Source organism: Hyperolius riggenbachi, chromosome 4 (genome assembly GCF_040937935.1).
Source record: "Hyperolius riggenbachi isolate aHypRig1 chromosome 4, aHypRig1.pri, whole genome shotgun sequence".
NCBI lineage: Eukaryota > Metazoa > Chordata > Amphibia > Anura > Hyperoliidae > Hyperolius > Hyperolius riggenbachi.
This window is the reverse complement of record NC_090649.1, coordinates 377,743,277-377,762,368: the sequence shown is the minus strand read 5'-3', so window position 1 is coordinate 377,762,368 and position 19,092 is coordinate 377,743,277. Positions and strand designations below refer to the sequence as shown.

At 43.4% G+C, this 19,092-nt stretch overlaps 1 protein-coding gene across 3 annotated transcripts in view; it reads left to right on the top strand.

Annotated features, from left to right (window-relative positions):
* The window catches only part of SMYD3 (SET and MYND domain containing 3), a 437,216-nt gene that overhangs the window by 214,885 nt on the left and 203,239 nt on the right, over positions 1–19,092 (top strand). For 2 of the 3 annotated variants that reach the window (XM_068232066.1, XM_068232067.1), the window contains exon 7: positions 2,177–2,279. The exons of the other annotated variant lie outside the window; for it this stretch is intronic. In XM_068232066.1, coding sequence (XP_068088167.1) covers positions 2,177–2,279 — 103 coding nt within the window. The remainder of the gene's footprint in view (positions 1–2,176; positions 2,280–19,092) is intronic. 3 annotated transcript variants of the gene reach the window in all.

Genomic DNA, 19,092 nt, shown 5'->3' with positions numbered 1-19,092 from the left:
CGCCGCCCATCGGCTGGGGGCGGTCCTTAAGTGGTTAAGCACTATTGCAAAAAAACAAAAAACACAAAAACTTGTTTTGTGTTTTGCACTTTTTCTATGAATAATTTAAGCACTATGTTTTAGCTTTTAAAACATATTTTTAGCCAGTTCTATGACTGCTCTGGTTAGGAAACGATTGATTCTTACTTTGAAAATGCTGCTATACTGCATTTTGCAAACTCTAGGTCTCCCTGTTACATAACATGACACTGGGAGACTTAAATGGTATAAACTGCAGCTGCACCACTGATCTTGCATGTGGCAGGTTGTGTTTCTCTGAAAAACCACCTGGCAGATATTTGTGTGTGTGGACAAAGGTTAAAAGGCTCACAAATGGTGTTCTTTGTCACCTCTTAATTTACAAAGAGACACGCACACCAAGCCAATTTGAATGCTTAGAAAAGTGTATTCACAATTTATACATTAATAGTGCCACATGCTGGTCTGAACTCTCAGTACCAGTGGAAAAATACATAACATACATAACATACAAGATTGACATACAAAATACAGTATATGGGATGACCCACAGTTAACTGGAGAGATGCTAAAGCAGCAGTATAAACTCATGTAAACATAGTCCAAAGCACAGGGGCTATCTGTAGTTCAAGAAAGCATCTAGCCAGAATGGGTCTCTAGGAGAACCAAGTTCCCTGTAATGAACGTCCAGAGACAGAGTCCCAATGTGAGCATAAGCGTGGAACAATATAAACAAGCAGAATGAGATGAGGTGCTGTAACCCTCAACTTTTTACCCAGACGTCGGCGTTTCGGAAGTATTTCCTTTTTCGATGGGTTCAGAGCAGGACGCTGCCTCATGGGTTCAGGACGCTGCCTCTCATCCGCCTTGCTGTGGTAACTTATTCTGCTCTGAACCCATCGAAAAAGGAAATACTTCCGAAACGCCGACGTCTGGGTAAAAAGTTGAGGGTTACAGCACCTCATCTCATTCTGCTTGTTTATATTGTTCCACGCTTATGCTCACATTGGGACTCTGTCTCTGGACGTTCATTACAGGGAACTTGGTTCTCCTAGAGACCCATTCTGGCTAGATGCTTTCTTGAACTACAGATAGCCCCTGTGCTTTGGACTATGTTTACATGAGTTTATACTGCTGCTTTAGCATCTCTCCAGTTAACTGTGGGTCATCCCATATACTGTATTTTGTATGTCAATCTTGTATGTTATGTATTCTTCCACTGGTACTGAGAGTTCAGACCAGCATGTGGCACTATTAATGTATAAATTGTGAATACACTTTTCTAAGCATTTAAATTGGCTTGGTGTGCGTGTCTCTTTGTAAATTAATTGGTGTTTGATTTTGGACACAGCACCCCGATGTTATTGTGAGACATATATATGCCTATCACTGGTACAGGTGTGCAATACCTAATCTATTGTTTATGTTCTTTGTCACCTCCTCTCAATCAGTTGGTTGTTAGATTGTTAGATTGCTGTCCAGAGTGCTGGAAAACCTAAGTGCAAGGCAAGGTGGAGTGGTCTAATATACCCCCCCCCCCCCCCCCCCCCAACAACATTTCTGGAAATGGATTGTCCTGATCAATTTCTCAATCAGTAATCTGGCAAGCTAGAATGCCATGACTGACATACGCACATGTATAATGTTTTTTTCATTAGATCCTTTGTTCCCAGTTCCTAGTTAGTTCCTGTGGATTTCCTGCTTTCTTGATGGATTGTTGGCACTTTCACATGGCATTACATGTGCACTATGTATTGATATTTTCTGGCAAGTCTGATTGCTTTACAACTGATAAAATGATCATTTATCAGTCCTTTACGGACAGTGAGCAGAAGAATTCACTCCCAATTCTCAGAAAATGTGATCATTTAATGTGGTCCTTCATTGGATCAGAAATGAATACTGACTCGGGTATACGAGACCCAAGTTAAATTGTTAGAGTGAATTGGAATTGGTAGAGCCTTCTAATAGCAATTGAACTATAGTACTGATTCATCTTTGAGCATTCTGTCATTTTGATAAATATATGCTCATTCCTCTAAATGAATGTCTACACTGCGTACAGAAGATAGCCTGCTATACTAGGGCTAGCTATGGCTGTATGGTTTAATCATTTTATTTCTGTATTGTAATTTTATTTTTTATTTTTTTATTTCAGCATGTCTCTTTTAAACCACAGTTGTGATCCAAATTGTGTAATAGTGTTTGAAGGAACTTGCTTGCAACTCCGTACAGTTAAGAAAATCACAAAGGGTCAAGAGGTATGATGGACTTATCTTCCCTTCTATCCCACACACCTAAATAGATAATTGTCTCTATTTATATTCCTTTCTGTTGGGCTCCTCACATCATGTGAGTTGTGAATTATTCATGATAAGTAACTGTAAATGATCTATTTTCCATTTTGGGAAATACTGTAGATACAATATCAGATTTCTCAGTGCGTAAAAACTCTAACAGGTCTCATTCAAGACTATGGTGCACAGCAGGGCAAAAGGCTTGGTACTGCTGTTGCCAATGGTGGAGTATTATTATTTATACCTGTTTACTAATATTATTTAGTATTTATAAAGCACTGAGATCTTCAGCAGCACTTTACAGAGTATATAGTCTTGTCACCAATTGTCCTTCATAGGGGCTCACAATCTACTGCCTACCATAGTCATATGTTTTTCATAGTCTTAGGCTTTCTTCACATTAGCAAACACGTACGTACGAACGCACGCCATCCGCGTTTGTATGCGTTGCGTAACTGATCCCATTCACTGGGACAGCCGCACATTTCGGAACGCATGCAGTGTGAACATCAGACAGTGCACTCTATGCACTGTCTGATGTCGTGTGTGTCTGTGTGTCGGCCTTCTGCACGCGTTCCCAAAACACGTCGGGAAACGCGTGCAGTGTGAACGGGGCCTAAGGCAAATTTTAAGGGGAGGGCAGTTAACTTATGTGTATGTTTTTAAGATGTAAGAGAAAACTGAAGTGCCTGGAGAAAACCCACGCAGGCATGAGGAACCTACAAACTCCATGCAGATAGTACACGGTTGGGTCCCCAGCGCTGCAAGGGGAGAGTGCTATCCACTACGCCATCGTTCTGAATATGATGTGGTCCAGCCTCAAGGCAGCCTAAAGAGTCTTAACGTATTATCCTGATGCTACTGTAGGGAGTTTTTCTTTTCCAAAAGTTTGGCCATTCTATTAAAGTGGTCTGAAAGCCAGCATTTCTACTGTGCTCTAAAAGATTCCTCATAGCTTGAAAGCTACTATCCCAGAATTATTTTTAAGCAGAACATCACTGAAATCGTTAAACAAAGCATGTTGTCCTGCTATTCAGCCTCAAATCCGCATCCAAACTTGAGATAACAGTATCTTTACACACATTGTAACAACATTGGAATGTAAACAAACACAGTGGAACAAGTGAAAATGAGCTCTCTGTGCTTCACACACATGCAGAGTTCAGAATAGCTCATTAGAAGATGTTAATATATAATAAAAAGCAGTTTGAATAAAATGCAATGACAGTATTTAAGGCACGATAAACTACACTTTGAAATCTTGTAATTTGTAAACAGACAATATTACTTATTTACAAAAGCAAATATGAAAACTATAAAAAAGGTAGAAGACCGAGAGCCCAATATAGTGTAGTATGTATAAGACAAGAGGGGATGTAAGGTGAGGGTTACCTCCAAGGCAACCACTGAAAAGGCAGGTGGGGAGAACAAGTCTGTCCCTACTCAGGATTAAGATGTCGCTCTCTGTGGATAGGAGAAAGGTAAGGGTAAAACACCCTTCCACCAGGGGTAGACTTCTAGATACGCAGAGTAGTACAGAGGCGCCAATAGGATAAAAATCACTAAAACGTTTAAAACGTAAGGGCTGTGGTGGTGGACCAGCTGGCCCAAAACAGACACATGTACTGTCGATGAAGAATAGTAAACAATTTATTCACATACTCCCAAGAAAAGTTGCAACGCGCAAAATCCCGCTTCTTCAGGCAATAAATAACAGGAGTGATATACTAAAAAATGACAGAGATAAACAGCAACAATCAGAGAACCGTGTGTGACTTAATTGTATGGAAATAATGCAGAATAGAAACACATGACTATTCGATATCAGTATCTAATGCAGTGACTATCAACATGTGGATATACAATATTCCACTATTCATATATGCTATGCAGTGCGGCCATTTTTTTTTTCTTCCTTTCTCCTTCTTCCTTTTTAAAAAGAACCAAGATTGCTATATTAACCACTTGAGGACCCACCCTTTACCCCCCCTTAAGGACCAGCGCTGTTTGTTGTGATCTGTGCTGGGTGGGCTCTGCAGCCCCCAGCACAGATCAGGGTGCACTCAGAGCGATCAGATCGCCCCCCTTTTTTCCCCCCTATGGGAATGATGTGCAGGGGGGGTCTGATCGCTCCTGCGTGCCTGAGGTTTGCGGGGGGGGCACCTCAAAGCCCCCCTCCGTGGCGACATTCACCCTCTCCTACCTCTCCCCCCGGTGATCCGGGCTGCACAGGACGCTATCCGTCCTGTGCAGCCAGTGACAGGACGTCCCCTGTCACATGGCGGCGATCCCCGGCCGCTGATTGGCCGGGGATCGCCGATCTGCCTTACGGCGCTGCTGCGCAGCAGCGCCGTACAATTTAAACAAAGCGGATTATTTCCGCTTGTGTTTACATTTAGCCTGCGAGCCGCCATCGGCGGCCCGCAGGCTATTCACGGAGCCCCCCGCCGTGAATTGACAGGAAGCAGCCGCTCGTGCGAGCGGCTGCTTCCTGATTAATCAGCCTGCAGCTGGCGACGCAGTACTGCGTCGCTGGTCCTGCAGCTGCCACTTTGCCGACGCACGGTATAAGCGTGCGGTCGGCAAGTGGTTAAGAAACGTTCTGTGCACAAACATCCTATAAATATATCCATGTATGTGAAATAACCTCTTTGCAAATATATTGATAGAAACCATGACCTTATACCTATGTATAAGAGGTTATTTCACATACATGGATATATATATATGGATATATATCCTACTATGACTGCAATTCTACGTTTTTTTATACTTAGAAAATCAAGATCCTGATAAAAAAAATGGATATCTCATAATAAGGGGTAAGTAGTGGGGTGACATGGCAGTTTAGTGGTTAGCACTCTTTGGTTCAAATCTTGACCTGGATACTTTCTGCATGTGGTTTGTTTGGTTCTCTATGTTCACATGGCACTCCATTTTCCTCTCATATCACCTAAAATGCTAAAAAGTTTAAGTGTTTTTAATTGCGTCTTTATGTGCCTTCTTGTGTGTATCTGTGCATGTAGGAAAGTCTTTTTGTTATTCTGTGCTTTTAAAGCCTTGCAATGGTGCTATTTAAATGTGTTGTTGTTGTTTTTTTATAATACAACCATGTGTATAAATATATGGAAATCTTTGTATTCCCTGTGCATTTTATCTGGAAGTGCTTTGTGAACTGACAGATCAGTGCTTAACTGCTCACTTTGAAACATCAAAAGAAAGCAAATGTGTCTGTTAACTGGCTAGCAGCAGGAGATTATTTGCTGAATATTTAGAAAAGACAAATAGTGCCTGTTTTTTTCTCAGAACTTCTGTACAGATAAAAGATAGCCCATGTGGCCTAAAAAATATGAAAGGATAATAAGCAAAGAGATTTTTGGGGCTTGTGACATTCTCGTCTTAAATAATTAAAGCACCTTAATGCCAAAATTGAAGAACAGTTAAAACAGTGTAGCATAACATACAATACAAACTTGTCTCCAAAATCCTCTTAGACTATATGGCTGTCCTAAAGTACTCCCCTCCCAACCCCCCACCTGGTCACCCCCCCCCCCCCCTCACACACACACACACACACACACAACCCGGTCACCCCCACACCCCCTGTCACCTTCAGCAAATCTGAAGTAGACATCTTGTATAATTGAGTCATATCCAGTTCAATCAGAAGGCTTTGCAGTCAGAAAAATACCATAACTGCTTTTTTTTCTTGTGTTTTTCTTCAGTTTAGAAACACGTTAGAACCGACAGGCCATGTTAATCAATGGGCTTATATCTTATATATCTTATGTATATGAAAACGTGTTATTATGCATACAAATGCACACAGATTGCAGAAAAAAAAGTGCATATGTATACGCAGGTGTGGCTAAAGCTAAAGCCATTTATCTCCTGCAGTCACAGATGAATATATATATATACATATATGTATATATATATATATAAAGTATACAGTGTATATACTTGTTTTGCGAAGGTTGTTATGAATTTATATAGTGCCAACATCCTTTGCAGTGGTCCATAAATAAATATTTTACAAACTAGCTACTTTGACACACAAGTGCTATTCAGACAAAATATAGTACACCTTGTATTGAATGTATGCTTATATTAAAGGCAAAGCAAAACAATCTAGGCATTATGCTACAGAATGCCAGACTGGGACAGGAAAGCATGGACTACTTGTATTTCCTAGACCAAGGCTTTTCAACCTGTGGTACGCGTACCAGCGGTGGTACTTTGCTGTTGGCTAGGTGGTACACACCAGGTTTGCCTGCCACTTTATTGCCACTTGTCCTGGTCCTGTCCCGCTTCACTTGCTGTATTTGAAGTATACGCGCCGTCACCATGCACTGTTTGTCCGGCTGTCTTTTCATTGCGGCTGGCTTACCAATGTTCTGAGGTGTGAACTATATCGCAGGGCAGCACAGCAAGGAGTGAGCAAAGGGGGAGCCTAACTTTGTGGTGAGTCACTGCCTGGCTCTCAGCTCTCTGGTGGTGGGGCTAGGCTACTTATAATTAAGCGGGAGGGGGGCGAGCACTGTAATGGGAATTACGGCTATACCAGCGCACAGTCAGAAGACGAAGCAGAAGTTGCTTTTAAAACAATGTAATTTGGCTTCCAGCAATGGCCGTATACCAGCTGTATCCTGCGCCCAAGTCTCCCGGCGGCCAGTTCACATGTATACGTGTGTGTGTGTGTGGGGGGGGGGGGGGGCGGGAAGAGGGGAACTTGCAAGGCTATCTATATTGGCAATCTACCTACAGATTGCCAATACTGACAGTCTGTCGGCTAGTTATCTTTTTCACCACCAATGCCTCCTACTTTTCCCCTCCCATATTATGCCCTCTTTTTTTAAAGTGTACCTGTAAGAAAAAAGTGCCCAGGGGGGTACTTACCTCAGGGGAGGGGAGGCCCTTGTATCCTAAAGAGGTTTCCCCCTTCCTCCTCAGTAGAGGGGATCCAGTTCTGGGAGCCCCAAAGTTCTCCTTGTCGGTGTGCGCAGTAGCTGCTCTCTGTTCAGGCTCCAGCAGAAACAGCCAAGCCCGATTGCATCCAATCTACTGTGCAGGCATACTGGTTGTACTTTGTAGGTGATAAAAGTGGTAGAATTAGTGAAGAGGTTGAAAGCCCTGCTCTAATCACACACACACACAGCCCTGCTCTAATCACACACACACACAGCCCTGCTCTAGTCACACACACACACAGCCCTGCTCTAGTCACACACACACACACACACACACACACACACACACACACACACACACACACACACACACACACACACACACACACACACACACACACACACACACACAGCCCTGCTCTAGTCACACACACACACAGCCCTGCTCTAGTCACACACACACACACACACACACACACACACACACACACACACACACACACACACACACAGCCCTGCTCTAGTCTCACACACACACACACCACATACACACACGTTCTCACCAACTATCCCTGCAGCTGTAATGTTACGCGCCGTCCTACGATGCTCCGTTCCCTGCCGCCGGTCCCGGATTAATATTCATCTAAACAGACAAATAATGCTCACTCCCGCTCGCATCATCGGGGAGCTTTCTGCAGTAAAGAGTTTTCTTGTACTGCGCAATAAGCTCCCGATGATGCGCGTGGGAGCGAGCACACGGGTGGCCATGGCCGCACAGCCGCAGTATAATCACTTGCGTGATTTCACCGGGACCAGCGGCGGGAACGGAGCATCTGAATAGGACGGCGTTGGATGTTTTTTTGAACATGACAATGAGTTCATTGTACTAAAATGGCCCCCACAATCACCAGATCTCAACCCAATAGAGCATCTTTGGGATGTGATGGAACAGGAGCTTCATGCCCTGGATGTGCATCCCACAAATTGCCATCAACTGCAAGATGCTATCCTATCACTATGGGCCAACATTTCTAAAGAGTGCTTTCAGCACCTTGTTGAATCAATGCCACGTAGAATTAAGGCAGTTCTGAAGATGAAAGGGGGTCAAACACTGTACTACGTAGTATGGTGCTCCTAATAATCCTTTAGGTGAGTGTAAATATGGCAGCCTCAATATCCCTCTCTTTTCACTGTAGTGGTCCTTTAAACAGTTGAAATTTGACAGTTGGAAAATGACAGTTTAAAAAAGACATTTATAAAATGGCAGTTTAAATTTGGCAGTTGAAAAATGACAGTTGATCTGTCATTTTTCAGCTGTCATTATCCCAACTGCCATTTTCCAACTGTCGTTTTCTAGCTGCCATTTTTCAACTGTCATTTTTCAACTGCCACTTTTCAACTACCATTTCCCAACTGCCATTTCCCAACTGTCATTTCCCAACTGTAATTTCCCAACTGCCAATTTCCAACTATCGTTTCCCAACTGCCATTTTCCTACTGTCATTTTTAACTGCCTTTTCCAACTGTCATTTTCCACCTTCCATCTTCCAACTGTCATTTTCCAACTGCCATATTCCAGCTGACATTTTCCAACTGTCCAATTTTAACTGTCATTTTCCAACTGCCATATTCCAACTGCCATTTTCCAACTGTCAAATTTTAACTGCCATTTTCCAACTGCCGTTTTCCAACTGTCATTTTTCAACTGCCATTTTCAACTGTCAATTTTAAACTGTCATTTTTCAACTGCCATTTTCCAACTGTCATTTTCAACTGCCATTTACCAACTGTAATTTTTCAACTGCCATTATCCAACTGTCATTTCCCAACTACAATTTTCCAACTGTCATTTTCCAACTGTCATTTTTTACTGCCATTTTCAACTGCCATTTCCAACTTCCATCTTCCAACTGTCATTTTCCAACTGCCATCTTCCAGCTGTCATTTTCCAACTGCCATTTTTGTATCCTAAAAAGATTTCCCCCTTCCTCCTCAGCAGATGGGATCCAGCGCTGGGAGCCCCAAAGTTTTCCTTGTCGGTGTGTGCGCATGCGCAGTAGCTGCTCTCCGTTCAGGCTCCAGCAGAAACTGCCAAGCCCGATTGCATCCAATCTACTGTGCAGGCACATTGGTGGTACTTGAAAATTTTCAGGCAATAAAAGTGGTACAATTGGTGAAAAGGTTGAAAAGCCCTGTCCTAGACAATCTATAGAATTCCTAAAGGCAAACAGTCAAAATGTACAATATAAGGCAAACTGCATATTAATTTTATTTATTTATTATCAGAGTACCATTTATTTATGCACACAGATTTTAAAAAAGGAAACCAGCACAATGAAGACATATTTGCTAAAAGGCCTTCTATTTTTGCTACCTGTTGTGTTTGCTTGAAGTATTAAACCAGTGGCGTCTTATAGGGACATGTGCTTAAAGGATGTCTGTCGTGAAAATCTTAAAATTTAAAATATATGTAAGCACATACAATTAAGAAGTACTTCTCTTCCAAAGTAAAATGAGCCATAAATTACTTTTCTCCCATGTTGCTGTCACTTACAGTAGGTAGTATAAATTTGACAGAACCGTCAGGTTTTGGACTAGCCCATCTCCTCATGGGGGGTTCACAAGGATTTGTTTACTTTCAAAATGCACTTAGTGAATGGCAGTTGCTCCATCCAACTTCTAAAAAAATGGACGGTGAGCAGGGAGGCTAGCCAGCATCATTGTATAAATCTTTTTCAGGGAGTGGGCTTGATTCACAAAAGGGTGATAGCTGAGTTATCACGCCTAAAAGCTTTGCACGTGCAAACTACAGTGCTAAGTAGTTTGCACTCTAGTTTTTAGGCCGCTTTTGTGAATCAAGCCGAGTGTCTTTATAAAGAATAAGAGCTTTGCTGAGAATTCCCTATGGAGAAATGGACTAGCCCAAAACCTGTCGGTTCTGACAGATTTCTACTACTTACTGTAAATGTCAGCAACATAGGAGAGAAGTAATTTATGGCTCATTTTACTCAGGAAGAAACATACTTCTTAATTGTATGAGTTTTAAATTTTATGATTTTCACGACAGTCCCTCTTTAAAGTCAGGGAATTACTATATTTTATAGTCAGGTTTATTATTAGCCAATTATACCAGACGGGTGCTAATAAGCTTCATTATTGTATGTAGGTATAAACACAGTAATTAATTGAAACAAAAACAGCTGTGAAGACTGAGCATAGCAACAAGACACAAGGTAGTTCCAGACAGGTAGTTCCAGTTTTTGCAGATGATACAAAATTGTGCAGAATCATCAACTCTCAGGAAGATAGTGTCATATTGCAACGGGATCTGGATAGGATGGCTATATGGGCACATACATGGCAGATGAAATTCAATGTTGACAAATGTAAAGTCATGCATTTTGGTCGTACCAATGGTCTAGCACCATACAAAATAAATGGGATACAGTTGGGAACATCAAACTTGGAGAAGGACTTAGGAGTACTCATCGACAACAAGTTAAATAATCGTACTCAATGCCAAGCCGCTGCAGCTAAAGCGAACAAAATTTTGGGATGCATTAAAAGGGAAATAAAAACTCGAGATGCTAGCATAATATTGCCCCTGTTTAACTCTCTAGTAAGGCCACATCTGGAATATGGAATTCAGTTCTGGGCACCACATTACAAAAAAGATATTGCAGTTTTAGAGCAGGTGCAGAGACGAGCTACAAAATTGATACGTGGGATGGAAGGTCTCGCTTACCAAGAAAGGTTAGATAAACTGGGTTTATTTAGTCTAGAGAAAAGACGCCTTAGAGGAGATCTAATTAACATGTATAAATACATTAGAGGGCAATATAATAGCTTGGCGGATGAGCTTTTTGTCCCTAGGCCTTCTCAAAGGACTAGAGGACATGAGCTGCGCATGGAGGAAAAACGTTTTAGCCATTTATTTAGGAAAGGGTTCTTTACAGTAAGAGTGGTTAAGATGTGGAATGCATTGCCACAGGAAGTCGTTATGGCAAACTCTATACCTGCATTTAAAGGGGGCTTAGATGCTTTCCTTGCGTTGAAAGACATCCATGGCTACAATTACTAGGTTATGCCTAATGATGTTGATCCAGGGATTTTATCTGATTGCCATCTGGAGTCAGGAAGGAATTTTTCCCATTTGGGGCTAATTGGACCATGCCTGGTGGGGGTTTTTTTCGCCTTCCTCTGGATCAACAGGGGTATGTGGGGGACGGGCTGGAGTTGTACTTTGTACTGGTTGAACTCGATGGACGTATGTCTTTTTTCAGCCAAAATAACTATGTAACTATGTAACATATAATTTAAAGCAGTCCGAGTTTTCAAGGGGCATGATGCACTAACTCTTGGTAAAGTTACCGTTCCCTATTAATGCAACGCACATTACTGGGGTCACCATAGCAATACGTGCGATGGCCGGACAATGCATGCTGTGCTAATAACGTAATGCCCGCTGCTCCCCTGTCATTAGTACTGGTAAAATGGCTATGTGCACAGCAAATTTACCGACCCCTGTGTGCATCAGGCTCTTTGTTACTGTTGTGGCCAGACATACCTCTAGACCTGATTGACAGCAGTAGCTTATTAATACTACTGAGTAATATAATCCAACTTGCAGACAGCTGTATCAGGATTTTTTTGCTTTTCGTCGGTGCAAGATCTGGATTGATGACACAGAAACTGATAGAGGTGTGAATTCTCAATTCTTTAAGCTATTATGTCTCATAGTCTTTGCAGGTAATTACGTTTCTCTGCTGTACTCAAGATCTTGCCATTTCATTTGCAACGAGCCGGGCTTGCCAGTATAGTAATGCTGCTATACTGGCAAGCCCGGCTCGTTGCAAATGAAATGGCAAGATAATTTTTTATGACATTTAATTATAGAAAGAGTTTTGAAGCCACATTCTACAACTATGTACATTTTATAAAAAAAATATTATGAAATATCATGGTGGTTCTTGCTCTGCATTACCTTGTAATGCATCCTGTAATATTATTCTCAGTAGCCCTAAAATATAGCTTCCGTATGTCCAAACCATACCTTGCACTAGTGCCCAAACACCCTGAAACAGACATCTCCAGGTTGTATTATATTGTTTTGTAAAATTGATAAGCTATTACTGCAGTGGAAACAAGCCAATATGGATGTACTTCTGGTATTAGAGTGTAGTGTATACTTACATTATATGGCCATCTGCTAATGTACATAATAACTAGAGATGGCCCGAACGGTTCGACCGCAAACGTATTCACGCAAACTTCGGTGGTTCGCGTTCGCGGTGAACCTCGAGCAGTGAGTTCGACCCACCCCCTATACTACATCATTAGGGTCAACTTTGACCCTCTACATCACAGTCAGCAGACACAGGGCAGCCAATCAGGCACCACTCCCTCCTGGAGCCCCCCACCTTTATAAAACTACATGTCACAGCATAACAATAAGCATACACCCCTTTATGATGTGGGTGCCTGACATGTGCTCAACAACTAGCTTCATTGTGATGTGATTGGATATCCTAAGGCCTAGCTAGCTTCTCTCCTATAAGTGGATTCATATCAGCTAATTTTTGCTCACATTTATCATCCTTGGATTTTTTATGTGGAGTGGAACTCTCCTTTTTTTTGTTGGGTACTGTGAGGACTGCAGCCTCACTATCCCTAATATTTTGCCCAGTGGGAGCTTTCACTGTTTTTAAAGGGGATTCTGGTTATATATATCTATTTATTTATTTCTGTGTTAATATATATACATATAGAAATAATAAAGATTATTTGTAATTTCTTATGCACCCAAGAGCCAATTCTCTTTTCTCAGCAGTTTACACCTTTATAAAACGCAGGCAGCGTCAGCCTTTTCACTCACTCGTGTGGCTGCAGTAATTAGAGAAGGGAGAGAACCTGTTGACATAGGGAAAGCTTAGTTAGGTTCCTGTGTTAGGCTTAGGTTGCTCCTTCTTGCTGATACTTATTGCTAAAAAGCACTCCTCATCCTCAACAGCTCTTTTGAGAGCTAATGTTGTTCTTGTGATTTATTTTGTGTGTATGTGTGTCCCACAGACACTTGTGTTGCATAGACAGCCCTGTCAGTCAGTCGCAGCTGCTGGACCTTGGCCCCTTGGTAATTTCTACTGTGCCACTGCCAGGCCCAGCACATTCAGTGACTACCTGTGTGTGTGACAGCTGCACATTTGTAATTCCAATCACTGCATACCCACCTGTGCAGTGCACCTACCTACCTACGTGAGCGTACGCAGTGTTATATACCAGTCAGTCGCTGCACCTGTTCACGGTACCTTTGTGTGTGACAGCTGCACATTTGTAATACCAATCACTGCATACCCACCTGTACAGTGCACATACCTACCTACGTGAGCGCACGCAGTGTTATATACCAGTCAGTCGCTGCACCTTTTCACGGTACCTGTGTGTGTGACAGCTGCACATTTGTAATATCAATCACTGCATACCCACCTGTTCAGTGCACCTACCTACCTACGTGAGCACATGCAGTGTTATGTACCAGTCAGTCGCTGAACCTGTTCATGGTACCTGTGTGTGTGACAGCTGCACATTTGTAATACCAATCACTGCATACCTACCTGTTCAGTGCACCTACCTACGTGAGCGCATGCAGTGTTATATACCACCAGTCACTGCACCTTTTCACTCACTGCACCTGTTCACAGTACCTGCGTGTGTGACAGCTGCACATTGCATTGATTCCAGTCACTGCATACCTGTTAACTGCACCTGTGTGACTGCACATTGTATTGTATTAGTCAAGTCAGTGCATACCTTTCACTTCATCCCCCCCAATATGGGCAAAACAGGCAGAGGCAGGCCACCCGGCAGGTCTGTTCGAGGTCGTGATTTTGTGCGGCCCTGGACCAAAGTACAGTGTTCAGAAGGCACGTGCCATCAACCCCCAAAATTGTCAGAACGTAGTTAACTATTTAACACAGAACACCTCAGCTTCCGCACGGAACCGTGACATATCTTCCTCCTTTAGCTTTACCCCACTAAATACTCAGTCGGCCGCCACCACCAAAGTGCCATCACCCCAGGGCTCAGCGGTGTGGAATTTTTTGTGTGTGTCTGCCTCAGATGAGAGCAATGCCATCTGTACTCTCTGCCACCAAAAGTTGAGCCGTGGACAGACCAAGACCCGCGAAGGGACAACTTCCTTACCAAGGCACATGATGACAAAGCACAAACTGCAATGGGATGACCACCTGAGGAAAAGCAGCACACAAAAGCAAAGCCACACACCACAGTGGAAGATACCAGGCCGCAATTATTTCTCAAAAAAGGTGATACCCAAACTGTACCGTGATGTTGAAAGGCAAGTGGTGTCATCTCTGGCACACAGCGTTGGGTCAAGGGTCCATCTGACCACGTGGTCGGCAAAGCACGGTTAGGCCTGCCCGAAGACTAAGTCAGTCCTCACACACAGCATCTCTGCCTGCACGCCGTGTGACTGACTGCCCCAAGACTAAGTTGCTCCCCACACAGCATCTCTGCCTGCAGGCCGCTTGACTTCCTTCTCCGCCACCACCATCAGGGTCCAGGACTCCAGGCGGATTACTGAATTTTTAAGGCCGCTGCTAGCAGCGGCCGCTATAATAATTTTTCTGGTGCGTGTACATGCCTGCCTAATTTTTCTGGCTGCACTGCAGCTGCAACAACAAAACAAAAGGCATGTAAATGTGTCAATTCCCCCTTTGTGAGCGTTACCTTGCCACGGTAAAGGGGCTTGTGTATCACAATGAAGCCACAACCGCCGGCTATATGAGTGTGTCGGGCGGGGGAGGGGGGGGTTGCACACCAAAGATAATAAGGTCATTGCTTCATTGTGGACAGACCAAATTCGATTAGCTGGACAGTCACTGTTCTGTCATTGAGTTACCTCAGCCCGGCGACCATATGGGCTGGAAAGCCGCCATCACCTGCACTCTCGTCATGGTGCGCACCAGTCCAGCACGGCCGTCACTACACAAACAGCTGTGTGTGGTGCGTTACACAGTGAGTTTGGTCTGTCAGTGTGAAGCAGTACACTAATTACACTCCCTGATTGTGTATACACATGCAAGATGTTTTAAAGCATTTTAGGTCTCCAATTTAGCATGCAATGTGATTTCTGCCCATAAAATGCTGCTGTGCGTCAAATCCAGATTTTTCCCCGAGACTTTTGGCATGTATCCCACTCCCCCATGCAAAAACTCAGATGTTAGACCCCTTGAAACATCTTTTCCATCACTTTTGTGGCCAGCATAAATGTTTCTAAAGTTTGCCTCCCCATTGAAATCTATTGCAGTTCGAAAAGTTTGCGCGAACCGAACTTTTTGTGGAGGTTCGTGTTCGAGGTTCGTGAACCTAAAATCGGAGGTTCGAGCCATCTCTAATAATAACTTTCTTTAGTTGCCATTCCTGCTGCCATAGGAGTTACTTAATGAGATGTTGGGTGGTTGCAAGAGGTATCTGGAGCCATGCAGACTGCCTGGTTCCAGTTACTGATGGGTATGTGGTGGTGGATCCAGTTGTCGAACATGTTGATTGAAGTTTTCCTCAATACGCTCTATTGAGTTAAAATCTGTAGGATTCAAAGGCCAAGAAATTGAGAGTGAAACATGACTCAACAGAGGAGTTATCGTTCTGTCAGTTGTTGCAACCCCAATGTCAGTACTTATCTGCAATTTGCAGTCATTTTTTTTTTTAAAGATTCTTTATTTATGGATTTTCACTAAGAACAGAACAAACAATAAGAAAGAAAAAAAAATGCAGTTGGCATAACATCTTCAATCTCAAATTCACATTCTACAGAGTAAGTGAAGCACGAATAATAATAAAAGACATTTTAGCATGGAGGGCCAGGCTGCGGCTCCCCTAATAACCAGTGCAGCTGTAATGTGGTGCTCCACTTTTAGAATCATCATAGAAGGAAAGATCATATTGGGCTTATAAGAAAAACGAGAAAGATTACTACTAGGTATCCATTTGGTTAAGTTAGATACTATCCATTCCGGACATTACATAATTGCACATAGCTGCCCCTATGTGCAGAAAGGTCTGGGCCTCTCATATAATGTAGGTATTACAGCCAAGGCGTGGGCGGGGGCACCGGGGCCCAGAGGGAACATACACCCGGCGAACCCGTCCCCGCCAGCTATCGAATAAGGCCCAGAGGAATATCTGGAAACATACGTAAATAATCTTGTGTCGCCACATAAGTTCAGAGATGAAGATGTGGTGGCGCTATATATGGACAAAACAAAACAAAACAAAAACAAAAAAAACAAAAAAAAGGGAGACAAGAATAAGAGAGAGGGAGAGAAAGAGAGGAGGTAGAATAAGTAGAAGGTGAGAAGAAGAGGAGAAAGGAAGAAAGAGAGAAGAGAACACTCCAGGTCGGTCATCACGGGCCTATCTGGGGGGCCCAGAGCGTAGGGCTCTTGTATTTTCAACCAGCTAGCAGATATAGGTGACGCTGCGTCAACGACAGGGGGTCTATGGGGTATTAAGCCATATTCGGAATCATTAGGTTCTTATAGGTGTCAGACTCTTCAAACTCCCACCAGGGAGACCAGGTGCGGTTAAATTGCTCCAGCCGGTCCTGGAGAGAATGTGTCAAGTCCTCCATGTACTTGATGGATTGGATCTCTCTTAGCCATTCTGCAATAGGGGGGGCCTGATTTGACTTCCAGTGTCGGGCGATAACGAGTCTGGCAGCATTGATTAGATGTTTTGAAAGTGATTTTTTATACTTGCCCAGTCTCCTTGGCGTATTGTGCAGCAGGTAGTAGGAGGGGTCACCCGAGGTCTCTACTTCTGTGATTTTGGTAATAATAGATTTAACCGCGTTCCAAAAGGGCACAATTACCGGACAGCTCCAAAAGATATGAAACAGAGTTCCTTTATGTGTCGAACAGCGCCAACAAAGGGGGCTGGAATTGGGGAACATCTTGTGGAGTCTGTCCGGCGTATGGTACCAGGAAGTCAACTTCTTATATCCTGATTCCTGTATGCGCGCTGATATAGAAGATTTTTGGGAGAGTATAAGAATTTTTTGCCATTGTGGGTCAGTAAAACTCTTGCCAAGGGAAGTTTCCCATTTGGCACGTAGTGAGGATGACAGACCCGAGTCAACCAGAAGCATTGAGTATATTTGGGAGATTCCCCGCGTGACATGTCCATCCCCACTGCACAATCGCTCAAAGGGAGAGAGGTCTCTGGAGAACTTCACAGCACTTCCCAGGCTCGAAAGGAAATGTATAAACTGCGAAAGGGACCAAGAGTCCAAAGAAGGGGACTTCAACCGGGTCTTCAAAGAGAGCAGATTTGCTCACTTTCCTTTATCAAGGAGATGATAAGCCCTAATAGGGCTGGAATCTCTCCACTGTTTGTATGCACCTTTACCCATTCCTGGGGGAAAATCAGGGTTATCTAGCAAGGAAGTCAGCGGTGAGGGCCAGGAAAAAAGGGTGGCTGATCTATTTAATTTGCTAAAAATCTTCAAGGTGCTCTCAGTCAACGGGGATGCTTTAATTAATGGAGATGCGGAGAAAGACCATGGAATATGTTGCAGCTGAAGTGAAACTAGGTCACTTTCCATGCTGACCCATTGCTTGAGAGCACCATGTCGATGCCAGTCGACAATTCGTACAAGTGCCGAGGCCCCGTGGTATAGAGAAAGGTCCGGAATCGCCATACCCCCCTGGTCTTTGGGCAAGATTGTCAGTGCATATTTAAGTCTAGGAGGTCTATTTTTCCATATGAATTTCCGGAATAATGTCCTGATTTCTTTAAAGTAAGAAGCAGGTGCGGAAATTGGAAGGGCTTGAAAGACATAGAGCAACCGCGGTAGCACGTTCATTTTGATAATATTTGCTCTACCAAACCAGGTAAATTTTGCTACATCCCATCTATTCAGATCGGCTCTAATCGTAGAGAGCAGAGGGGCATAATTAAGGGGAAAGACATCGGCAAGGTTGCTAGGGATTTTAGTGCCTAAATAGGATATTGCTCGCGGGGACCAGGAGAAAGGAAAATTGGACTCCAGCTGCGACTGTAGATTATAGGGTAGGCCAACGTTTAAGGCCTCGCATTTGCTATAGTTTATTTTGAAGTTAGAGACTGTGCTGTATTTGGAAAACTCCTGCATCAGATTAGGGAGGGAGATATGCGTGTTTGCAATATAGAACAAGAGGTCGTCCGCGTAGGCGGCAAGTTTATGTTCAGCTGATGGAAATTGGAGTCCTTTAATATCAGGGTTGGCTCTAATGTTACGGAGTAGGGGTTCTAGGGATAGGGCAAAAATGAAAGGGGAAAGAGGGCATCCCTGCCGGGTTCCGTTGGTAATAGGAAATGACTCGGATAGTTCTCCATTTATTTTAATTCTAGCCGCGGAGGACCCATAGAGGGCCATGATATGCTCAATCATATTTCTAGGAAGGCCAATATGTTGTAAGGTGGTTTTGATAAAGTCCCATCGGACACGGTCGAAGGCCTTCTCTGCGTCTGTAGATAGGAGCATCATGGGTGAGGCCTTCGACCGTGCCCAATGCACCGCCACCAAGGTCCTAAGAGTATTATCCCTTGCTTCACGGGTGGGTATGAAGCCAACCTGGTCAAAATGGATTAAGTTGGTCATAAAAGGAGACAGGCGGTTGGCCAAAATCTTAGCATATAGTTTGAGGTCTACATTAAGTAGGGAGATGGGTCTATAGTTAGAGCAGAGGGAAGGATCCTTACCTGACTTGTGAATTACAGTGATGTGAGATAATAGCATATCATTAGGGAAAGAAGACGGTGAGTCAGGGTCCGTCGTGGAGTTAAGGGCTTTAAGAAAGAAGGGATGT